At 37.8% G+C, this 25,513-nt stretch overlaps 1 protein-coding gene across 1 annotated transcript; it reads right to left on the minus strand.

Moving 5' to 3' along the window:
* Positions 1–5,309: 5,309 nt before the first annotated feature.
* Positions 5,310–24,843, minus strand: HOOK1 (hook microtubule tethering protein 1). Its single transcript, XM_026854142.1, has 21 exons — positions 24,742–24,843; positions 23,393–23,465; positions 23,085–23,135; positions 21,505–21,637; positions 20,527–20,594; positions 19,216–19,278; positions 18,247–18,330; positions 15,227–15,393; positions 14,471–14,611; positions 12,996–13,197; positions 12,247–12,357; positions 11,926–12,013; positions 11,781–11,841; positions 11,039–11,179; positions 10,323–10,410; positions 9,699–9,733; positions 9,022–9,104; positions 8,540–8,640; positions 8,095–8,196; positions 6,956–7,024; positions 5,310–6,208 (listed from the first exon to the last, which is right to left on the minus strand). Exons 1-21 carry the CDS (start codon positions 24,762–24,764, stop codon positions 6,050–6,052), a joined length of 2,043 nt encoding a protein of 680 aa, XP_026709943.1. The 5' UTR covers positions 24,765–24,843; the 3' UTR covers positions 5,310–6,049.
* Between the last annotated feature and the right edge of the window lie 670 nt (positions 24,844–25,513).

Raw genomic sequence — 25,513 nt, forward strand, 5'->3', positions numbered from 1 at the left:
CACCTGCAAATGCATCAGCCCAGTACCAGCTGCACAGTGGGACCCTGGCAAGGCCCCCAGGCACGGGGAGCTGCAGCAGGCAGGTATGGGCACAACACCACACCCACAGCACACACCTTCCACTCCTGCTCACCTGCCGGGCACACAAGGAGAAAGCAATCTTTTCCTGTTCATTTTCAATTTTTCCTGGAGTACTTTCTGCATGTTCCTAGAGGAAGCAAATTTTTCCCAGCATCTCTTCCAAGTATTAAGTCATCTCCTGAAGGAATTAAAAACATCTTTCTCCACACGAGTATTAATGCCCAGGTCGGATTTAAATCCTTTTATTTTAATCTGTATTTTCTTCTCTAAGCACAGAGGGGAGTAAGCATGGAAGGTGGGCTGGCCCTACAGACCAGCCCACAAAAGGGCAGAAGCACCCTGTGGCCCTACAGCTGCACATCTGGTCCAAGCAGAGCCATAACAATATGAATAAAACTTTACAGCAGGTGAACACAGCTTCTGGCAAGGCTTATTCCAGCACAGGGCTTGGTGGTTCTGCCCTGTCCTCTGATTTTCTGTGCCAGGCACAGCTGGGTAGAAACATGAGGTTGGACTAAGATGCTGTTTCTGGCACTTAAGGCTCCTGTTCCACAGATCCATAAGGTGGGGATGTAACGCATGGTGGGAACCAAACCAACCTATTTATAAAATGCAGGAGGCTTGACCACATTCTCACTAAAAGTAGGATGAGATATCCCCAAGCCCAGCTCACCACCCCTCCTCTCCCCATGCCAGCTGCCCTCCTGACCTGCTCCTGGCAAGGGGCTCCCACATCTTCCCTTCACAGCAGAAACAAGGAAGTTGATGTGACTTTCTAACCTTATGTTCTTTCTTTTCCTGCCTTGGGAGAAGCAGAAGGGGAAGGCTGGAAGTGGGCTGCGTGCCTGGAATCAACTGGGAACAAGAGAGGGGAGCAGTGACAAGTTTGTTGTGTGCAACACTATTCCCAAAGCACTTCCACTTCGCAGGTGTCATCTGACTCCCTTTTTTTCCACTCCTTGGCTCAGATTCCTGTTTCCTTTCCCAGGCTGCTGCTATATCCAAAAGTTTCCTCCCCGTCCTCCCTGGGTCTCTGCTGGGTTAGTTGTACTCTGAGCAACAGAGCACATTTCACAGTGTTTTGCACGAGGCCTCCTTGGATATTTTGCCCCCTCCACTGAAAGCACCTCTCACGCACAGCTGAGCTCACCTCCTCCCTCTCTTTGTGCTTGGGGCTGTACTCCCACACTTGTCTTCCAGAAACACCCCTCGCCTAAACGTACCAACCTTCTACTGCAGTGCTTGGCTCTCAGGGAGCTACCAGAAAACCCGTGAGCAAAGAGGGGCCCAGGCTCCACACAGGCAGTCTGCGTTTGACTGAACCTTCTCGTGACCAAACCCCTGGGAACAAGAGCTCCCCTGCAGACCCCACCCCTTGCTGCCCCCCCTGCACACCCCACCCCTCGCTCACTCCTCCCACACTCAGGAAGGCAGCAGCGGCCGGGCTGCCGGTGCATGTCCTGTGACAGCTCACAGACAGGCTGAAAACATCCTGCAGCTTGGCTCAGGCTTCCTGCACAGCCCAGAGCCTCTTCCCTTCTCCCTCACACACACACACCTGCGGGTTTCGTTCAACAGCATCTGAAAAAGCTTTTACATCCAGCCTCAGAAAGAAGAAAAAATGGTTCTTCTGTATCTGGCTGTTCACACTCAGTGAAGGGCCCTTCCATGCTGAGGTATCACACAGCTCCCCAACCACGCAGGGGTAGCAGCCCAAGGCAATAAGAACTACTTACCAATGCTGGTAGAGTGAGGCCAAGGATTATGGTTCAGAAAAGGGAAAACCTGTGGTGAAAACAGGGTTGAAACAGGGCACCTGACGGAAACTCATGACGCCTCCTCCCAGCCGATCTTTAGTCCGGAGGGCTGAACGGCTGCCTGCTTTCATTCCCAACCTCACTTCTGGGTTGAGGTTAGTGCTCAGGGAACAAGAAAATTGTCAGCAAGACCAAGAACTGGATGAATAACCTGCAGAGCAGACCAAAGAGGGCGCTCAGTTTTCTTTTCCAAATATTAACAAGCACGGTGATGTGTACCTGTCCTCTGCATCCTCTTAGGTGGGGCTGAGGGGGCAGAAGTCCTAACTTACTGCAGTAGCCATAAGCATTACTGAAGCCACTCGACAGCTCATTTGCGGTGGATTTTAGTCTTTCCACATCACCAGGTCCCTTGCCCAGCTCCCAGAGGACTGCCAGCAGACTGAGTAGAGGTAACCAGCTCTGGGTGGGAGCAGAACTGTAAGCAAAAATGAACTGAAGAGAGGAGGGGAAGGTAACACAACTCTGATTTGTGGTCGTCACAGCACACATACTCATTACACAGACGTGTTACATCTCCTGTAACATGACATTTTAGATGGTGTAATTATATCAACGTGCAGACCCAGCTCACATATTGCCCAGAAATATGGATACTTACATCAGCTAGGGACCATTAAATACACTGCTTGGAATAAAGACACCAAAGAATTAATTTTAAAAATCTTTATGTGAATATAAAAGAACTCTTTCCAAAGAAAAATAAAACCAAAAGTTTAAAAATTAGTGCAATTTTTCAAGTTCTATGCAACACAGTGTTTACATTTGTTTTAAACAGAAGATGTAGACACCGATACACTGAAAACCTTAACTGTAGCTTGACTAGAGAGGGAAGGGAAAAAAGCAAAAAAGTTAAGAAAGTTACTTTACTAGACATTACCAACTGTTAAACAATTATTTTAATTTCCTAATTCCTAAACCATTTATGGCTACCTAAATAAAACATCAGTATTGCTTATATTACTTATTTCCAAGTAAGTACATATTGTAGAAAATAGAATACCCATATATATATATATATATTTTTAATGAACAAAAAAATCAGTTAGGTGAAAATTTATTTTCAGTGAATGTTTCTTAATCCACTATAATACAGTCGTTGCCAAAGAATCTTCTCAAAACTGCTGCCTGATCCATCTCGAGTAAAAGAACCTACTAGTCCAAAATTTGTATTATTGCTACAAAACACTTCTCTTTCATAGTGGTTATTCTTAATCATATAAAAACATATTAACAGATTATATGTCAATTAGAACATATTTTTGTTTCTTTGGATCTATATTACCCGTTTTACTGGAAACTGGCTCAAGTTACTGATCATGCTGATTAACTTCAGCAATATTCAGTGATTTCATCTCATAACTGGAATCTGTTCCTAACGGTGCTGTCTGGGCATGATACGAATTCAGTCTGCAGCAGAGACAAGTAGCCTCTTTCTTCATCCTGCCTTAGCAGTGGTGCACACTGCATCAAAGGACACTGCACTGACATTGTTCTGCTACTATGTGTTGCATACAGCTCAGCCGTAACACAGTAACACTGTTAGTAGCTTTTCTTCTTTGACATGAATGAAGTTAACATTAAAATGATACTTATTCTAATGATCCTTTCTGCACAGCCAGATGAGCTGAAGAGAATACAACATCATGGCTTATAATCAAATATTTATTTCTACTGACCAGTTCCTCATTCATAGGATGTAACCCAAGTTTAACCAGTTATAAAACAGCCACTCTTAAACAGGTTCTCAATCCCAAAGAAATGCTTAAATTATAGTCACAGGCTTAACTTTTAGCAGTTTGGAAAATAACATTTCACCTAATACCTGAAAACCTGATTCATTTTTGGCAACCCCAAGACTACTGGGGATGACCTTGCCCTACAAAAGGCTGATCCCTGTCTGTAGTTCCATAACTAAATTCTTCTATCACTAGTCGGAAGCCAAACTTCCAGTTAAATGATAGAGAGGTTCTTAGTAATTTTTGGTCCCAGGGTCTGCAGTTTTGAGAAGTGTACATCAAAGACATTTGCTCCAAGTTTTTCACTATTCAGCACCTGATATGACTACTGACACAGCTCTACTACTGTGAGAAGCACAACAAATGCATCAAGCCCACTACTAACTAGATGAGTATATGAAAGACGTCCATGAAAGTTTCCATGCTGTAAAAACAAGCGTTAAGAGACCCATTCAACACCATCAGTGACAGTTTCACATTTCACTAGAACACACCAAAGTACCAGGCTTTAGAAATGTAAGCACCTTGCTAAGACTTAGTTTCCTGTTCTGCTGCTCACCACCATCTCCCACACCACTAGCAGATTAAACAAGCAATTGTACCTTAAAAATACAAACCCCAATAATATCACTGCAGCAATAAAAAGACATCAAAACCCAAGAGGTAGTCCAAAGCAGCATAGAGTCCTGAAGAACACAACCTGACAGGCAAAACTGTCCAACAGCAGTTTGCCTGGCATATTCTCTGCTCACACCACGCTTAGCATGAGACTGGCTTTTAAATACCTTGTGTAGACAGAAGTTTTGAAAGAGGAAATCTCTGTTCAATGCCTAAATGTATAGCACTCACCACAACTAAGGAGCAACGCTGAGTATTAAAAATGAATGCTTCCCTTCTCTCTAGCATTGTATGCAATGCCCAGTAAGAATTTAAGATGCTGGGGAACTAAGAAATCAGAGAACAAGCCATACTGTGGGGCATGCAAAATGGAAGACTACTCGAATTTCACAATTCAAAAGTTAAATTCTGCAAAGCTGAACCCTGCTCTCTCATCAAAGATGGTGAAGACAGACATGCTTTCATTCATGCATATGGCTGCGTTTTATGTTAGATCACAGACTGGTACAGCACCCTCAAGAATTTAGTTTAAGTGTATTCATTTCATTTTAATGGCTGCTGTAATTTTATTTTATTTAAATATGGGTATAATGAACTTGTTCTAGACAGTTTGCAAAGAAGAAGGGGCATTACCAAGTCTCCTAAAAATACGGTTCACAACAAAAATAAGACATTTGGTAAATAAAGTGACACAAATTTTGTGAAAGATAGCAACTTCCCACACAAGAATTCCAGGTATCAATCCCCATTTCCTCTTCTTTGATCTAGATACTGCAAAACTATTATAGTTTATGTACTTTTTCTCACTGCCAACAATCTTTGCTGCCAACAACTAGCAAAGCTATCTTTCATTCATCTGCCTAGCACAGTTAGTTCAGAATAACTGAAGTGAAACTACACTTAAAAAAATAGGAAAATTAATTTCTATGCATAGGGTTGTATGAATAGCTGGAAATAAATAGGGTTCCTTCCCACCTATTCCCCTTCCTGCAAATAAATGCAGTGTACTGATACGCCAGACTTTTAAAACATAGCCCAGACTTTCGAATTATTATAATAGCTTTTTTTTTTTTTTTTTTTTTAAATTTTTTAAAGACAGGAAAAGACAGCTTATTTGGTTTTAGAATTCAACATCTTAAAGACAGGTTTTGCTTAATGTATATGCACACAAACGTAATCTTTTATTTTTTAAATAAACTGAGTAATTCTGCTTCTCACTTGCGGTGACAAAACAAATTCTGTCTTCTGTTATATAACAAGTCAGCTGTAGTACAACTTTTTTTCTTTTTCTGTAAGTGCAAGTATTTTCTTGCATTTAAAATTGTAATTCGTATTCTAAAAAAAAAAAAGTATTTTTTGAAACATGGTACCAATCTTTTAAACTTCAGAAGAGCCCAGCAAAAATGCCCAATATTGCCAGTTTCCTGAAGTACATTTTTTGCATAACATTTTCCCATTACAAAAATCAACGTTCTAGCTCAAAACCGTTAAATAAAGTTTTAAATATATAGTGCCAATTTTTATATTTACAATATATTCTGAAGGCAAATATAAATCTTTTAAGTTGTGCTTGTAAATACATACTGCAGTTAGTAAATCTACTTCTACTTGGAAAACTATGTGCTACCTTCTAGACACACCACCGATCACCTTAACCACTTCTCGATAGGTTCTGATGTTGAATTCACAGTTGCCCACCATTCTAACCTCCTCTTTCATAAAGTAGGTAAAGTGGAAGCTATAAAACACTTAAGGACACTTTAGCATGTAAGTTTTCCTCATGGTCCTTGTGGTTTAGTCAGATGTTGCACCTGGTACTTTAACAGTGAGATTTCTCCTGGTGTTGGTGACGTGACGTTGTTGAGCCAGGAACGAGCGTCCAGGACCGTCTCTGCAGGTCCCACTACTGCCAACCAGTCTTGATTCCATACCCAGCTTCTGAAGAGTTAGGCTCTGCAAATAAGTTAAACAACATTTACATCATAGCAAAAACAGAAGAAAAAAGAATGGCCATCTTTCATATACAAAACTTACTTAGTATGTACACAGAAAATGTCTTTTACTTCATTTCCTATATACCCTCTTACTGCCATAAAAGATATGAACCAAAGCAGAAGTAAGATTCATTCACATTCATACAAAATGTGCTTATTTTAGCTTACTGTACATTTGTTCCTTTATTAAACCATTTAATTTCACTTCCTTTTCTGACGTCCCATTCCAGGCTTTATGAAATTTTAAACATCGCTTCCTATGAAGATGAACAACATTCTCCAGTCCTTTTCACAGCCATCAACATTCTAACCACCTTTGCAACACTGCTGCAGGATGAGTAGATAGCTCCAGCTCTCTTTCACGAATACTGTGCTAAAGACACCAAACATCTAAAGCAGGAGTCTGGAAAACTTTTGATCCACAGCCTCCCTTTGTCTCAAGTCCAAAAACTTCAACAACAAATGCTACTGAACGTTCAGGAATTTTGCCCGCTAAATCTAGATGGAAGTCATGGCCCATGCCAAATTTTATGTCTCCTGTACCAAAGCACAGAAGACAAGCAGAAAATATGTAACAACATTTTACAAAATAGTAGTTAAATATGGCTAAAAACAAAAAAACTGTGATGTAAGATTTAACTGTCATGTTTAGCAAAACGTGTTTTTCTGATTGCTGAGATACCAAACAAATGAACTTTTGACCCACCTTGTTATACCATGCAGTTACAATTAGCTTTTCCTCATAATCATGTAACTTAGCAAGTTTGCACTCAGCCTGCAAAGGGACAGTAGACAATCTCAATTAAAACAAAAAATTAATCTACGTAAATTTACTGCAGTCCATTGAGTGAAGTAAACATGTGCAGCAGAAATGCTTAAATCTGCAAAATAATCAGAAGGCTTAGAAGTGCAAATAAGGATACTTCCATAAATAACTAAGAGAAGTTACAGACTACTTCAGGGAAGAGGCTGAACTTTATACAAGATGCAGTTCAACTTAAAAACATACTCTGAGGGTGTGTGTGGGAGAGAAATGCATGAAATGCTAGGGTGTATCAGAAACTCTAGAAATAATTTTGTACTTTTTTCACCTGAAAATCAAATACATGTACCTATAGTGGTTGAATATTCTTATCATGTTACTGAATTGGTATTACCGTCTTACCGTCTACATACACAGAGAAGAAATCTGAGGCCACAGCATTTATAAAGTCAGACCTTTCAGACTAACCCTCGCATTTGCTCAGGTTATTACCACCAATATTGCTATAAAACTAAATGCAGCATTTCCCAGTTTCTTTTGGTACTTGGACCACCATCCACAATCTTTTTTGTGATATCAGCCAAGCAGATTTTACCAAAGTAACAGGTTTTATTCTTCTATATAGTTTCAAGAATTCCAGTATATGAAACCACTGATATCAGGGGTTTAGCAATTTAAACAAGTCACTACTCAAATAACTAGTCCCTCACACAAACTAAGTTACATTACTACCGAAAAAGGTCAGACTTTGCAGTCCTGTACAAGTTACCATAAAACAACAAAACTGTGTCTTATGAAGTATTTCACCTACAGCTTTCCAGAGGATTTAGAAAGAATCCAAATTAGCGTCTCAGTTGTACACTGAAAAACACTGTTGAAGAGAAAACTGCTCTGACAGCCTTATACTAGGACACAAGCTTAATTAAGCCAAACAAAGTCTCTTGGTTTGATGGTCTGTGCAGTCTCTTACTGAATGCAACAGTGAAGGGTACTGGAACATCAGGAAACAGTAACTTGAGCATCTAATACCAGAGACAGCAGAACATATCAGAAGTTATTACTAAATATACGTAAATGTTTACCTCTAGTGCTTCAATTTTTTTGTCCTTCTCCGTTACCAGTTTCCTAAGCAACATAATTTCAGCTGATGCTGGATTTAGCTTGGGGTCTAAAGTTTTTATCACCTGTAGAAGGCAAAACAAAAGCATTACAAGTTAGGTTTGATTCTTGACAGCTCTACATCTCCTTTTCTCACAGCAGAAGTACGAAAACAGAACGAGCACTAATCAGACAATTATGATGAAAACTAGGCTGTTACACTGTACAACAGAGGATATCAAAGGGTACAAATGAATCATTAATGTATCTCATGCTTTAACCTAAACCCCATTCTCTCATACACCTGACTGACTGCAGTTGAGCAATTTGACTAAAAATGCAACATGTAGCTCTTAATTGTAATGGGGGGGCACTCAATCTGTTTAACTATGCGGGAGGAATGTATATGTTCCAAAATATGTCACTCACATTTCTTGCTTTCTCGAGGTACATTTTATATCTTTCTTCCATTGCTTTCATATCCTCATCCTTTTTTCGCAAAGCTGCTTCTAGCTCTCCAATCTTCTGGGCTATTTACAGAAATTATCAACAAAAGACATTAAAAAAAGAAACAGACAAGATCTTTCAAATCTTCTGTGTTCTCTTAACCATCCCCCAAATAAACTTTATAGCCACTACGCATTTCCTAAGTTCTTATTTTTGTTTCAGTTGTACCATAAGGTCCCACCTGACTCTGAATTCCCATTTTGCAGAGTACTGTTCAGCAAAACTAAGCCCCCGGGAACCTGACCACCACTGTAGGCAAAAAAAACCCCCCACCCTTGTTTGAGGTTTAAGGCTAAGCTGTAGCACAAAGCCTTATCCAGACAAGTATCCCATAGCCTAGTTGCTACTGGAATAACTTCAGAAGAAACTTAACTCATTTAAAAACAAACCACAAAACAACTTACGGTTCTGACTAACATCAGGCTGGAGTTTTGCAAGATCAGCCTCTTTCTTCTCTAACTCATCATGAACTTCATTCAACTTTTCCCTAAAAATAAAAGGCCGGGCTAAGGATTAAGCTCACAAATAATTCCATGCACAGTTTTAACAGTTGAGAGCCAAAACATGATAGTGGAAGTGTTTTAACAACTATTTTAAACTCTGGCAATTCTTTTGAGTTTAAATAGAACTATTAGTATGTATTTTTGAAGAATCATAAGAGTTGTGACTTCCGAATTGTCATTTTTTATCTAAAACTAGAAACAAAAAAGAAAAAGAAAAAAACACCCCTCCAGCATCTCCTTAACAGAAACTACACCTGCTGAAAGGATGACATTATTTCAGAAGAATTAAATATGTTTTGAAGTCAGTAAGAGTGATGGTTTTAGCAGTCTGTTGTAGAACCAGAACAGTTAAAATGCTATTGGTGATAGAGACAGTTAAGTGGATACTAGTATTATAACATTATCGTGATCAGAGTAGTCAAAACTAGAATGTTAATACTCAGCTCACTACATGCATGATTCTCAAATCAGTGGCTTAAAACCAAGACATCCCTACAAAGATTTAGGCAGTTTCTGTGCTACAACAGTCACATTATTTAGCATAAATAAGCTATTGTGGATGCATGTGCCTTACTTACATATGTGCTGCCAATTTCTGCTTCAGGTTGCTAGACTATGAAAGGAAAGAGTTAAAATTCAGTTATACTTCAGTACTCATGGCGTGCAATGTTAAAGTGCTCTTACAAGCCAGCCAAAAACACTTAGCACATCTAAATAAGTCAAATCAAATCCTAAGAAATGAAACTGCATTTTTTTTCATGCATTTCTGTAAATACATTCATTTGCTTTGCATCGCAAAGATACCAACGCCAACATCTTTTTTCTTTAAAGCTATCCTTCTCACTATACCACCATTTAATGATAAAACTAGAGATTTTTAAATGTAAAGTAAAAGGCAGAAGAGTTACAGTTCCTTAAAGAAGACGGGTGTTTGTTCAATTTGGGGGGATAGGGGGCGGGGGGTTGTTGGGTGACCTGAAGGGGCTTCAGAGCTCTGCCTCCTACTACTGCATAAACCAATGCATTTCAAACTAACTTTACCAAACAAAAGCACCAAACCACAATCCTGCCTTCTTAGTAATCAGCACTAGACACACTGAAAAAAAAAGCAGCACATCTGAAGGACTTGATATTACACTGAAGAATTTTTAACAAAAGTGGCAAGATGTCTTCAAGGTCAAAGAGCCTAAACTTTCACTTACTCCTTCAGTCTTGGATCCCTGCTCCTGTAAAGTCTTCTGTAGGTCTTCAATTTGCTGCTGTAACTCCCCAATACGCTCTTTATTTAGCCTTTGAGAAAGAAAAGAACACTATTACCCACCTAAATAGATCACAACAGACTGACTGACTGTTTCATGTCTGGATGATAACTTTTTAGAGGGTCTACCCAGGAGGACTTAAGCCTCAAAGAAACTGATTTTAAATGCTTAGTTTGATTTGAAATTCTGCTGAAACAAACACATGGAAGCTTTATTAAAAATTTTATAACAAAAGACCTAGAATCATTTTAAATTTTGAGAAAACTACCCAAAACTTTCATATCCTAGTAAACTGCTTTCAGCATTAACTGATATAGAAATTCAGACCACATCCCAGTGTTACAACAGTTCTAGAAATAGAGTTTATATCCATTCTTGGTCTATCAAGAATCACTCAGAGCTTAGATGTGTCCTATAAGCGAGATCTTCTTCAGAGTATGCTACACACAGATCTACCACATTTTACAACACCACATTTACTTTCCTTCTTGCTTGCTTCATAACCCTTTGTTAATGATTACATTGGTGAAAAAAAAAAAAAAAAAAAAAAAAAAAAAGAGAATTGGCTTCCTGCACAATGCTACGTTACAGATGCAAGCCACCCTGAAGGTCCAGAAATCACTTTTTGCTATGTTTTAAGATGGAGTTTCACCCATTACCTTTTCTCAGTTTCTAGTTCATTCACTGTCCGATGCTTTTGCTCCAGCTGTTCCTGGAGCTCTGTAATACGTTCATTTTCCGACCCTTCCTGTTGTAATAGAAGCATCTTATTTTCATGCTGCAGTCGAATAAACATTTCTCTGAATCAAAAACAACAAAAAGTCACTGTTAATAAGAAAAAGGTGACTAAGAATAGGAGGTAATATTTCTATTCGTTCCCCCAACCTTGAAGTGAGCAAAACAAGTTCTGCTTAAGGGTATAGTTGGATTAACAATGCAATTTTTTATTAAAAAGTAACTTACAACTTTTAAACATCACAACTGTTTAAGAGATATGAACAAAATTTTAAATTAAGTCACTCCAAACACAGATTTTTATTGTGCCTTTACGCTTCACTCTGCCAGACTCCAGAAGTAATATTCTAGCCTTCAGCTGTTCTTAGTTGTTGTGTATTAAATATTTATTCTGTCTGCCAGTGGCAAGAATTGTTTTGCTCCTTAAAGAGGATGTTTCAAGCCAAATTTTACATACAGCAATCTGATATGCTTTTAAGAAAGAAGGCAAAGTAATTATAGTATGGGGAAATAATTATTAACAACTACATGGGGATCCAGGCAAGCATCGTGGAGGGAAAGCAAGAAGCGGGATACAGTCACGTTGCCAAAAATACTGAACTTTCAGAGACAATATTATGCCCCACCCATGAAAACCCCAAAACAACCTCAATTTTTCTGTCTTACCTATATTCCACTGGGAGAATTTCAGCAGCAAGATTCTCATGGCTTTTAACACGACATGCACCTGAAATTGCATGGGAAGTTTAATTTAACAAACTTAAAGAAATCACTACTATGCATAAAAACCCCTCTGAAAATAAAGCAATACCTGTTTGACTCAGGTGATCCTGCTGCATCTGGGAATACCGGAGCTCTTCATTTGTCTCTTTTAATGCATCACACTGTACTATCAGTCTCTAAGAAAATATATTTGAGGTGGAATTAAGTCACTCTACACCACTTTAAGACCAAACAACATTAATCAGGAATAGCACTGACACACACACATTAAGAGATATTTTATGTTTTATATGTGTATACACACACAAGATGCTAAACTTCATTTTTACGGTAGCACTGCTTATGGGAAGGTTTTCCTCAAGCAGAGCATTTGTGAGATTTAGTAAGTGCTCTTGTTGAAGAGACTTACCTCTTTTTCTTTGATTAAAGCTTCATGTTTTTCTTCAAGTCGCTTCATTTCAAACGCTAGCTTATCAGCTCTTTTTGATTCTTCAGACAGTTTGTTATGAAGCTCCTGGACCTTTTCATAAAAAAGACTATAGTCAGCACATAAATATTGCAAGATGCTACCTTTAAAAGCTATGTTAAAACCTTCATTATTGCCTAGTTCAGCCAAAAGAAACAGCCAGTCCTCCAAAGCCTGGGGTAAAGAAGACAGGACAGGGGCCTGTGCTTGAAGAGTATTTTGTTGTGGGTTTTTGTTTGGTTTTGTTTTGTTTGGGTTTTTTTTTCCAAGTATTTAAATCCTGCATCTCTTAATTACTACTGAAATAAGTGAAATAAAACTTTTATAGTTTAAAATAAATTTCCATGAAGAAAGTTAATAATATTACACACAAGTGATCTCAGTAATAGCTGAACAACCTCTCCCAGGCACCTAAGTTACCTCAGTTAAAGTGAAGAAGAAAAACCTGCAAACCATGGACAACCAATCAGTTGAGAGGGCAACTACAGTTAAGCTTGCTAGTTTAATAAACACAGAAAACCAGAAAGTGAACAGCAGGGTACAAAGGAGTTTTCACAAATAAGAAATTCTACAGGTTAAGCCCATGGGCTGTTAAATTAAGCTGTTCCATTTTTTCACTGAAACATAATTAAAATAATTTTATTAAGACAACTGAGGAAAAAGTAATTTCTTAAGTAGAGATGCAGCCTCACCTGTCTTTTGTAGGTTTCTAGCTGGGCACGTGCTGCATTGGCTTTCTTCAGTTCATCCTCCAGACTGACTGTATTGTGCATGTACATCATGTTGGTTTCCTGCAGAGATTTGACTTGTCTGCGGAAGTCATTCAGATCCTGTAGCTTTTTACGATACACTTCAACAGTTGATTCCAGCTTACTTGCCTTGTCTGCAGTAGTCCTTAAAGTATAAACATGAATTAGAAGAAAGAGCATGTTTCTTCAAGATTAAAAAAAAAAAAATTCTTATTTCATGCATATTCAAGTTATTTTCAAAGAGAGATGCAACGTGCCTAACAGCACAGTTAAATCTTACTGCTTTATTTTCAAATGTATAATTAATGCAAACTTGCATGATGCAAATATTGCTTATAAAAATTAAAATCACCACAGGGTTTAAGTGGAGTAAGACTGACAGTGGTATGCCAGGAGTACAAGCAAGGGTTAGTATGTCAAGTATCTCTAGGGAATTCTGTGAGGTGCAATGTAAATGAACCACAACATTCTGTGCTAAGTAGTCACCTCAAAGCACTGGTACCTGGTAAGGAAAAACACACAGATGTTCTCATTGCGTGACCATATATAATTATAAGGCAAGGAAAATGAAAATAGTATGAAAATTATCATTAGCAGAAATGACCAAGAATTACCAGCCGATCATTAACAAAAATCTACGTGGTAAGAAAAATATTTGGATCATAAATTAAAATTAATTCGTATATATCCGTGCTTAATATATGACATACCACTAGAAGCTAGTACAAGAAAACTACGGAGGAATATCTACAGTCAAGATTTGTTGCAGATGTTATTTAAGAACCACTTAAATGGTTAAACACCTGAAACCATTTTTCTTTCCATGTTTTATTCATACTACTTTATGAACAGCAGACCTGGTTTTACAGTATGATTCGCTTTGGATATTTTGGGGCAGTCTGGCATTTAGATTAGTTTACACAACCTGGAATGTTATGTTCATTGTTACTGTGTATTTACTCTTCATTTTATTTATCACGTTGCTAACCTAAATCTAGCCTGGATCACTGACACCAAAAGTTATGTCAAAGTTCTAGCTGCATAGATGCTTTTCTACATCAGAAAAGGAGCCTCTTGACAACACAAATGTCCCCTTAGTAAGAATGCACAAACACACCCCCTTAAGAACTTCTTGATTCTTGAGAACTTCAAACTTCCATCCCACATGAAGAATAATTTCTGTATTCATTAATCCTGCTTCACAGAAAAATGTGATGTTATTCTTATGCAAACAGAAAGCTTGCACTCTCTCTCTCTGCTTTGTCAAGGGCCCTTTTCCAACGTGTATTTCAGATCTCATTCAGGTAAGATCTATCTGCAGAAGCAACGCCTGAGAAAAATCTTGTTAAATACAAAGCCTCAGATCTAGTCATTAAATCCTCTTAACATATGTGTGGGGAACACTCTCTATTACATACCTAAGAATATCATTTTCATCTTTCAAGGCTCTAGATTCTTCTGCCAAAGAGGTTAGTTCATTGTTTCTATGTTGCAATTCAATCAGTTGTTTTTCTAGGTCTTCACAATGGACACGATAATCATCCTTTGCAGCTTCAAGCCTACCAGATCAAAACCAGGAACTCTGTTAAGAACTCATCATTATTACACATTTTTCATTTAGTACTAAAACTACTAAAAATAAATAAGACAAAGGAAACCTACTGATTTAAGTAGCCATAAAAATGGCACTGTAAGCATGGAATATTTTATTGTTTACCTGTTAAGTCATAATGGATTGTATACTGCAACTTTACCGTATCAAACAAAAACTAATTTTTTTCCCCCTCATAGGGATCAAAGGGAGAAAGATGAATATGTAAGAGAAATGAGTACAGTACAAAGATACAGTGGTTTTGGGAAGGGGTTTGGGGGTTGGGCTTGTTTTGTTTACACACGAACCATTTTGGCCCTTATCTTCTGCCCTCCATCATTTTTTCTGAAGTGTCAAATGGCCACAACATGGCAATAACAAAATATTTCCTAGAACAAGTAACAGTTTCTTTTCCTTTCTAAAGAACTGTCTTTAAAATCTGTCTATACAGTACTATAAAGCTTTTCTAGCAAAAGAAATAGCAACGGAAAATCCATTGCATCCCATCTTTAAGACCACCAGAAATTCTCAGGATATATTAGACATGAGAAGCAAAGGATTTTTCAGAGCAACCATTTCATACCTGAAGTTTTCTTCTTGCAGTTGTTCCAGCTGCAACTGTGCATGAAAGTACTTTTTTGCAACCATAGTATTTGGATCATCAAGAGAGTCATCTAATTGCTCTAGCCTGTCATTCATAATCTCATTTTCTGACATCAAGCTGTTTTTTTCATCCTGGAGGGCAGCCACCTAGTGCAGATAAAACAGCATCTACATTGTAAGACCTGTCCAACTGGAAAGAACTAAAGCAAGACAGCAGTGCATCACCAAATTAGTTGATGAAAAAGGTTGAGCGTTTAGAAATTTTAGAATGTAATTTACATAGCATACTTGAGCATACAGATGCTTTAGTGTATGACAGTTATGAAGCACTAAAGGAAATGTCCCTCAAAAAAAAAAAGACAAATTTTTTGTAACTGAAACCACGGTAAAGGCAGACAATGTGATATGGAGAGAAACTGGTACTTTCATTAAAAGGGAGACCACAGACGCCGTACAAAAAAAACCCTCTTAAGTATTGGTGTAAAGGTACTCTCCATCTTGCTTGTACTTAACAATAAAAAGCAGGATGGCACTGGCTAGCACACTAACACAATCCTGCCGTGCGCTCAGCAGTGAATGGTTGCGCAAGAAGCGGTTTCAGGCGCCATAAGCTAGTAAGCACACACGCAAAAGAAAAAAACCTAGACAGCTTCATATAGAGCATGCATTTTTTGCAACAATCAAACCAGTTGGATATTAAAAGTGTTCACAGCTAAGCAAATGAGAATACAACACTTTATTGGAACAGTAAGTATATTAACAGCCATAAAATGGGGAAGGATTAAGAGGATAGAACCTTTAAAGTTTTTCTAGTGAAAGCTGTTGTGTTAATTTTAACATCCTGTCAAACATAAGAGCACGTAGCATGTGTTAGTTAAACTGGCATTTAAACAGGAACAATATGCTTTTTGGGTTATGTTTTCCTGAATCATAAAGAAAACCTACCTTTTTTATACTCTTGGAAAATATCAAGGAAGACTGAGACCTTACAAGTGAATTTATTAAGAATTAGTTTAAACGAGAAGCGTCAGTCAATATTATGGCTTCAAATAAATAAAATTAAGAAAAACATTTCATGGTGACATTATTAAACATCAGATATAACTTAGAGTATGCAATATTAAGAAACTGTTTGCTTGTGATCATAATTTAAAAGTCTATCAGTCAAACAGATGAAAGAAACAAAACAGTAATTAATCTCCCACTTCCACTAGGGTGCTGCCTTTCTAGATTCACTCCTTTTTACATACCAGATGTCACTTCACTATGTACATGCACACAGAACACCTGTGAGAGCATATCAGAGCCTTGCTCAGCATAATGCTTCCTGTTCAAGGCTCAGCCACTCCTTAAACACTGCACAACATTCACACTTCTGGAATGTTAAAAACATACCCATTTTAGATTCTAAACAACTAACACCACCCAACCAAAAAAACAAAAAAAACTATCACACAACTCAGAGCAAGTTTTTTATCTTTTCTCAGTTCCTTTCTGATAGCTTTTTATTCTGTTATTTCAGCATAACAGAAGGGGTGTCAAAGTCAACACAAGTTATGAACAGACAGTTTTAAAACACATCCCAGTATTAAAGAGCTATGGTGTCGTTAACTCATCTGCTTACACTCAGCAGTACCTTTCCTTCCAACACCTTTCATGCCTTCACCTGGCCCACGCCATGTTATGAGCAAAGGGCCTTGTGCGACCAATAATTAATAGAGAAATCTTGAAATAGAAGTTTGTGGGAGAGAGAAGAAAGCCTGGGACTTCTCTAGTATGGAAGCAGAAAGTACAATTAAATTGTTATCCCAGCACCCCTAGAAGCGTTTGAACGGTGAACACGCTTTTTGAAATTTAACTGTAATCTGTGAGTTCAGCTGTCAAATCAATCCTCTTGCCCACTTAAAAGAAATAATTTTCTCCTGCAGATTCTGCTCACAAGCATCTTTAGATCTCTGCTTTCACTAGGAAGCCTTACTACTGCCTCAAGAAAAAAAGAAATTAAATATCAATTCAATTCTAACAGCAGCTTCCTGGGCATGACAATTAGCTATGAGCTAATATATATATATGTACTCTTAAGTATTCTACCTGTTTAGCCATCATTACCTGCAAGAAATGTAAAACTGGCCTCTGGTTTTGTGGGAATTTTTTTGGTTTTTCCTCAGAGGCTTACACAGGCAGTATAGCACACTGCGTCCTATAAACAAATTCCACCCAAATGTTCTCTTTGTACAGAATCAAATCCGAGATGAACTGCCTTACCAGACAAATCTCCTCCTAGTCTCAGATTATAGTGCCATACAAGAGGAATCACACCTAAGGCTAACAAATGGATTTATGATTTTCTTTAAAAAAATTGATTGAAATGCAAGTTCCTGTTTATTGTTATGAAGATCCCTCTCCTTTTTCTAAAGAATGACTTGATGAACTTATACACCCATTCAAAACAAAAGTAGGCTTATTTTCAGTGTGGTTTGAAAACATCAGCAAGGATCTATTAGTTTCCATTATTTTTATTTCCTGAAATATCCTTCATGTTGCAACTCCGTAGGAGAAAGTTAGTAAATTTTAGCCTTTCATCAACTCCTACTGAAAAAAGCATCATTATATCTAATGACTGATTATTACATGAACTGGATTTTTTGGACACAGCTCGAAAGACTAGAGGAAGCAGTGACTAAGAATTAAACGGGCAAATTTTTAAAGCCATAACATTGTTTTGATGGCTACCTGTTACTAAGGGTAAGCAAAGCTAGCAGACCAAACCACGTTCAAGTTAACAGTTGGCACAGGACCTCAGCTTACATTTCCATCAGAAAACTGTTTTCAGTGATTGCATTTTCGAGTACAGTATGATTACTTTCACACACATACACAAAAATAGCTAAGAATTCTCACAAATCTTAAATAAATATAAAATTCACTTTGGCCTTCAGAATTTCTGCATCTTAACAGCAGCACCACTACATAATAAAGAAGTGATGTGCTGTTTCTTACCTGTAAATCTAGCTCTTGACATCTTTGTGCCAACTCTTCTTTTTCCGCTAGTGCTTCCTGAAGATCTTCCAAAGCTTTTTTAAGCTTTTAAGAAATAAGATAGTCAATTATTCTGGCCCATATCCAAAGTACTCACAGTTCTAGCTTCCAACTGCTTATATCAATTGTTTAAGAAGGATGTTAGGTGCATACATTGACACAGAAACCTACATTTACACACTGTTAGATCAGGATCTGTATTCATTTCACTTGCATTTTAAATAACTACCACATGTAATAATTATTGAAAGTCAGAGCAACATCCAAATTCAACACAACAACTTAGGCTAAAACCATAACAAAACCAAACACAGGAACATTTGTGTTGTCACAATTTCAGAATCCCTGCCTGTTAAATCAAACACCCTTCATCTCAGAACAGAAACACTGATGATCCTTTGTGGGCAGCTACTTTTAAAGACAACTTCATTTTATTGCAACACCTTGTAGTGCTCAGGTTATCACGAATTTCATGACCCCTTAAAAATAACCTGAACTGTTTAGCCTGACATGGCTGAGCCTTGATGTACCCCTAGCTCATCTCGCAATCCAGGTTTGCACTGGCCAGTTTTACCCCATCCAGGAAGATGACATAGCAGTCACTGCATTTTTTTTTTTTTTTTAAGAGGCTATAAAATAGCACATAACTTTTCTTTTAATTAGCACTGAAAAACAGCATTACTTTATTGTATATCCTCTGATTACATCAGTATGCTGCTCTGCCCTTTGTGAACCACTCTGTTTTAATCAGATCGGCTCTGAGTGGAAAACAGATCGAGCAGTTTGTGCAGACAGAAGCGCAATTGATTGTTGAGGTTAACTTTTAGAATTGGAAAGGAAGAGCAGCCCTCCTCTTCATTTGAGGGATGACAAGATACCAACTTATTTTTCAGGCTTGAACTACAACAGCAAGAAATATCAGGCAGTTACCTGCTGTTCCATTTCACCTGATGCATCGCTTGTGGAAGGACCTGTTATTTCCTTGCTCATGAGCTACAGAAAGAAACCACAGGAAAAGAAGCTTAAATTAGAGGTTAAATACCTGCAAATTCACTGTCCACTGAGTACTAGTTGTATTTTCCACCATGTCCTCGCATGCCTTCAATGTATCAAAACAGACTAATAATAATAAAAAAAACAGCTCACGGCTGGTAAAGGATTTGAAGAAATCCAGAGTAAGATGACTTTTTTTACCTCCCCCCTCCCCAAATTAACCAAGTTAGCAATAACATCTTATGGGATGAATCTGTGATCTGTTGAAGTTATTGCTACCCCATAGACAATTAAAAATGGAGTGAACCAGAGGACAGGATTTCACTCAATTAATTTAATATTTATCACACTTCTCTGTGTCACATTAATTGCCATTAACAACGGGAACATGAACATAGCTCTCACTGATCTCCAGTAAAAAGATGTACACAGTATATTTGTCAATAATTCAAGGGCTTTACTTCTGACTCAGGAATTACAGTATTATTTCTAGACATTCTCATAAAGAAGGTTTGATTAGTCAGAATACAACAATAGGTTTATGGATTTATTTCTCCCAACAGGACACTTACTGCTTTAGAGATGATACAGGCAATTTAAAACTAAGTTTTAAAGCCTCCTACCAACTCCACTGTTACCTTGATGAGGGTGCAATTACAGATTACATCTTCTTCTAAGTCAGCACTTAGTTTTTGCATCTCTCCCCACACTCTACTTCAGAGTCCTGAAGCTCACAGATACGTGTGACTCTGGAGGTATGCTGTGAGCTGGATCACCAAGATGATCCAACTAAAACCAGATTAAGATAGCAAGGGGAGCACACCATGACAGTAACAGAAGAGATGTAGCTGGGAGTTTGTAGATCCCATGCTGGAATGGTCTGTCAGAACAACACAGCCTCACAATCAGCTTAACTTTGGGTCCAAGACTACAACACTGGGACAGAAATTTCAGAACCTGACTCCAGTATAACAGCTGGTTGGCAACTAGATACATTTCTTGTGTGAAACAGGAAATCTTAAGCATTTATTGCCTCCACAAATTGTATGTTTGGGCATACAAGACTAAAATCAAAACCCCTTGGTTGGGATTCGGGGACTGTTGGTCTTGATCCTCTCAGATAATTTAGAGAAGTACTTACGCTCTTTCCTGACCTTTGTTTGGATGAAAGAATTCACAAGGATAAAAAAAAAAAAAAAGGCCATTCGGACTTCAACTGAGAGCATTAGACCATGAATTATCACATACCTCTTGAATGGCAGTCATGACAACATGTTGAACAGACTCTTCAAGGGTCATGATATTTTGTATGTGTTCTGCAAAAAAGAATTTGTAGTGACTTATGACAATAGTCATCTTAATGGCTTAAGTAACATGACATACCATTTGCAGAAAGATCCAAAAGAAACTATTCCCTACAGAGGTTCTTCAAAACAGGTAGCACTTATTTTATACAGAGGACTATCGTTAACTAACATTATTATCCAGTAATATGGTAGATAATTATAAAAGACTGTAAGCTCTCAAGTGAACAAATTTATAATATGTGTAATAGTGAAAGAACATTAAGACATCTGTAATTACATGGTCCTTTTTTCATATATACATCTATGTGTGTATATACATAAGCTTTTCCAAAGAGTCATCAAGCTCACAACTGAGTTAATAAATAAAATTTAATGGAAAAAAAAAGTAATTGCTAGCATCTTCATACCCTGTGCAACCCAATGGCTTACTTCTCAAACAATGTGATGCATTTCAGACTACTTAAGAATCACACCTATTCTACTAACCAAATCCTGCTGAGGATTCCTTAGCCATCAGAGCATCGAGCATTAGCTCTGGTAAGGGGAGAGAAAACTCAACTAATGCAGTCTTGAGCCTCTGCAGTCAAACAAAAAGCGCAAGTTCTTAATATAATTTGCTTGATTTGCATTTGAGTAGTACAGTTTAGGTCTTGGTACATATTTTAACAAGTATGAATAATCCACACACTCTTCAGACTACTTTTTTTAAACCTACCATGAGCAACATCTGAGTTTTATTCACAGAAGTTTCCCATAGATGTTCTGCTTTTAAGTGAACTCCAGTTTCAGCATAGGCGTGCAACACATTAACAATACAGACTTTCTGATACATAAAAAAGAAAAGTTTCTGCATTTCTTCCACCTTAACAATCACCTGAGGCAGTCTGCTGTTTGTTGAACAGATTAAGGTAGTGCATACCTTGTTTCCTTTCACAGTTGACTGCACAACCTAAAATAAGCTGTAGAAGCCTGCCCAGTTCAGTGGGATCCGAGTTCTCAGATATCCTGTTTAAGTCTGGAATAAGCTCTTCTGAAATCTGCTGACCCAAGAACTGAAGAGAAAGGAAAGAAAGTAAACTCCTACTTTTGTACAACATGAAAATCTGGTATCATGTAAGCAATCTGGACTCAGTAAGCCATTCAGAGAAAACAGTCTACTAAAAAGCTTGCTGCTGTAAAACTTATGGGAGAGAAAGATTTTAAACTTTAAATGTGGAGCTAAACACTAAAAATATCCATTTAGGAGTACATAGATACCAGTATCAGATTAGGAAATCTGAAGAGGCCTAGATAAAACAGATGTTCTTTCCTCATTTGTTACAGGGCTTTACCCACAGTGCCTCTCTTGCACCAGCAAAGACCGTCCCAAATGTCTGTCTCCATCCCTCAGTGTGGAGGTGTGTTTGGGGGAAGGGGTACTCAATCCACTGCTAGCCAGTGACTTTTACCATACTTGGCACCTCAGATTTTACTCTGAATGGGCCAAAATTTAACCTAAAGTAGGCAGCATTAAAAAAAATATATGCAAAACACCTAGCAATTCTTTAGTTCGGTGAAGTTATGCACTTTAATAAGAGCTCTATAAACTTGTTCTGGCAAAACCACAAGCTTTGAAAGTCTATTAACTGGGGGTTTAGTTAACTGACCACTTATACAAGAAAAAGCAACAGTAGTAAGTTAAAAGTTCTTGGGCTAGACCTCAAATATGAGAGAATTAATTTATTCTAACAACATAATAAAAAAAGGAATTAAAAATGCTTCCAAATCCAGTTGCTCCCTAATCCTTCAAAAAAAGCTGCTCATAAGCCTAAAGAAGTTCTACCTCTGGGCTTGCCAGAAAGCCTCAGTCTTGGCAACATAGAAGGGCTTGGCACTCAATATCATAACTAAGCCCAGGTGAGACCAGGAAGCCACAAGATAATCTGGCAAGCTTTTCTATACCATACCCATTACCTAACTGTAATCAAGCTCCACACAAAATTCAGCATTTTTTTTTTCTGTACTCAAACTACAGCACCCTTTTATAGCTACTGTACTCATTCTGCATGAGAACAAACTATAATCCTTACTACGTCCAGGAGGATCCATAATTTATCTCCCAGCTTCCAAGCGAGTATCATAAAATCTAGACTAGGCTTGCTGAATCGGTTCAGTTGGGTACCAAAGGATTAAAACTTCACTAGACAAGAGCAAATATGAACGCACACACAAAAGTCAACAGGATTCTGCACCTCAGTCCTGATGACATTCACCTGGGCAATGACAGAGACTTGGTTTCCAGACTATACTCCAACAGTCTTATCTAAAATACATCTGCTCAAATTAATTATATATTCACTCAGACCTCCCACTTAACCAGATAATTATCACATACTGTCTGCCAAAGGAGTCCTTAAAATAAATGACTTTGCCAAGCGAACAAAAAGAGCTAGGTAAAGGAGGACAATGATCATAATGTTTAATGATTAGAACAACAAAAAATTTATGCTTTTTCCATACCTCGTGATAGTAGTCCATAATTCCTTGCAGTATCTTCTTCAGATTACTGGACTAATTGTACATGAAAGATAAGGTTACAGGATTTTATTAAAATTCATAATTTTGCTGAAATTAACAATTTATAAAAAGATGTTTACATAGCAGCTCTACGAGAGAACCCCATAATGACAGGGGAAAAGAAACATCACAACAGAAAAATCCCCGTGCTCCCCGTGAGCTTAATTCTGTAGTTTATGGACTGCTAGATACTCTCAGGACAGACATGATACCCAACCCCACAAACCTTCACTAACTTTGGTTTTCAATACCTTTATTCTCCAGTTGTCACCAACATCATCTTTAATGCGATTTAGCCAAGATGCATCAAACCAAGCAGCATCTCTGAAACAAAATTAAATTATTAAATATCAGACTTCAATAAATAAGATACCAGATTCCCAGCATTATATCATCAGATGTTTGAGTACAGTGTCTAATGAGGAACGAATTCCTGGGGACTGCAAGTTATACCTATGCCACAGGAAATTTCCATCCTGCTGGCTGCATTAAGACACCACCTTCAAGGACAGCAAAAATTTCTGTACATCCTTGAGCTAGCTACAGCTAGGAACACAAGGACATGGAGGCCTTTGTCATGCTGAATTCTTATATCTGCCAAAGAGATCCTAATGATGTAAAGAAACATCCTCTTTGGACTACTGCTGACATTGAGTTGGGTACCTACTCTTGCACATTTGCTTTTTCCAAAATTTGCTATAATTTGTCAAAGGCACCTATAAAGAAAAACAAAACATTTTAAACTACTGGAATTCCATAGTTTTTGTATGTCTTTGGTTCCTCTGGGCAGAAGTATTTTGCCAGCACAGATAAGGATAAATAAAGGATAAATAAATTATTTTGGTTTCAGGGGTTTTTTTGGGTGGTGGTGGTCGTGTTTAAGTAATTTCTTAGTAATCAAAAACACAGTTTAAGCAGCAGACAGCAATTAAGACTTCTCCTTTATTGCTTGAGCCAACAACAATACAGTTGCAGTGATACTTGTAGCATGATACTCTTTCAATAAAAGACTCATGTTACAACCCTCTGAAGTAACAGTAAATTTTAAAACCAGTGTGTCACTTGATCCAGTACCATCTGGCATCACACCAATAAAACAGGAATGATTTTGCTTTTGATTAGCAAACTGTTATTTTCTAATAATAAAACTGACACTGAAATCTCACAATTCCTTTTTTCCACGCAAATAGTAAATTATCATTATATCCTAGAACTTAAATCTAAATCAGTTGAGCAATCCCGAGGGGAAGAGAGCATAAGGACATGCCTGCTGAACTTACAGTTCCTCCTTTCAAAGAGAACATACTGCCTGGAGCATGGATATCCATGGAAATAGTGGTGATAGGAAAATAGATAATATCACTCTTGTCCAGTTACCCTTAAGTATGAATTTAAGACTGCAGTATTAGAGTTATCTCTTCATCACCTTCTCCATTCTATCACATTATTCTTCAACAATATCATTCCCGAAACAACACAAAGGCATATTTATCTTCAGCTATAAACTGTCCACTCTGTCTAATTTAAAAGCAACTATGCATGTCAAACAAAACCATTAAGAAATTAAACACCTCTTCTTTAAACTTAAGCATCAACTTACATTTGGTGAAGTACCTGTGCCATGGCAACCCCACTAGTCAAGTCCTGAACATCTCTGCAAGGTGCAGCGGTATTGAACGTCTGCAACTAAAACAGGGAAAAAACGTTGTGTTTCTTGCTCGGTAGACAGGATGACATGAAATTAGTTACCATTTTCCTTTTCCTCGTCAAGGCACAGCATATAGCAAGATGTCTTTCAACTTGAGGCAGATGAAATTGTTTTTGAACTATGACTTTAAGCCAAGCCAATTATCTCAATACTCGTGACTACTGATTATGACTAGTAGCTTGAAAAGTTAGTATTACCACACTTTGCTTTTTCGTGCTAGTCCTTCTATTTTAAATCAGATTATGGAATACGAACTTGGGAAACTAAAGTCATATTTATCCATCCCTCAAATTATGTTGCAGTGCTTAGTTCTGGACACATTAACTATCTAAACACAAAATGGCATCAGAACAAGGGGAAAAAAAAAATCCAGTCTTTTACTACAAGCATTTAGTAATAAAAGTCATAATACCAACAGAGACCCCTGAAATTATTTGGGGGTTAAGAATGGAAGGGAAAAAATTATGCAAAAACATTGGAAAACGCAGTTGTCTGAGACTTACTGCACACGTTAAAGATATGAAGACAGCTGAAGAAGACTGAACCATTTAAAGTCCTGTGAGCTGGCAACCTATTTCCTTGCAATTCAGGAATTCCACAACTACTCTAAAGATGGCCTGATTTAAAAACGCAACTTCAAAATACATCTATAAACCCAAGAAAC

Source organism: Athene cunicularia, assembly GCF_003259725.1.
Source record: "Athene cunicularia isolate RWA chromosome 8 unlocalized genomic scaffold, athCun1 chr8_part1, whole genome shotgun sequence".
Taxonomy (NCBI): Eukaryota; Metazoa; Chordata; class Aves; order Strigiformes; family Strigidae; genus Athene; species Athene cunicularia.

Excerpts from the sequence above, each read along its gene's own strand:
- HOOK1 (XM_026854142.1), bottom strand. The coding sequence starts at position 24,764 with ATGGCACAGGTACTTCACCAAAT. Across the intron at positions 9,105-9,698 it reads CAGAAATTGGCAGCACATAT|GGAAAAGTTGAATGAAGTTC; the intron begins GTAAGTAAGGCA and ends TTTTATTTTTAG. Across the intron at positions 8,641-9,021 it reads GCCTGATGTTAGTCAGAACC|CCCAGAAGATTGGAGAGCTA; the intron begins GTAAGTTGTTTT and ends TTCTGTAAATAG.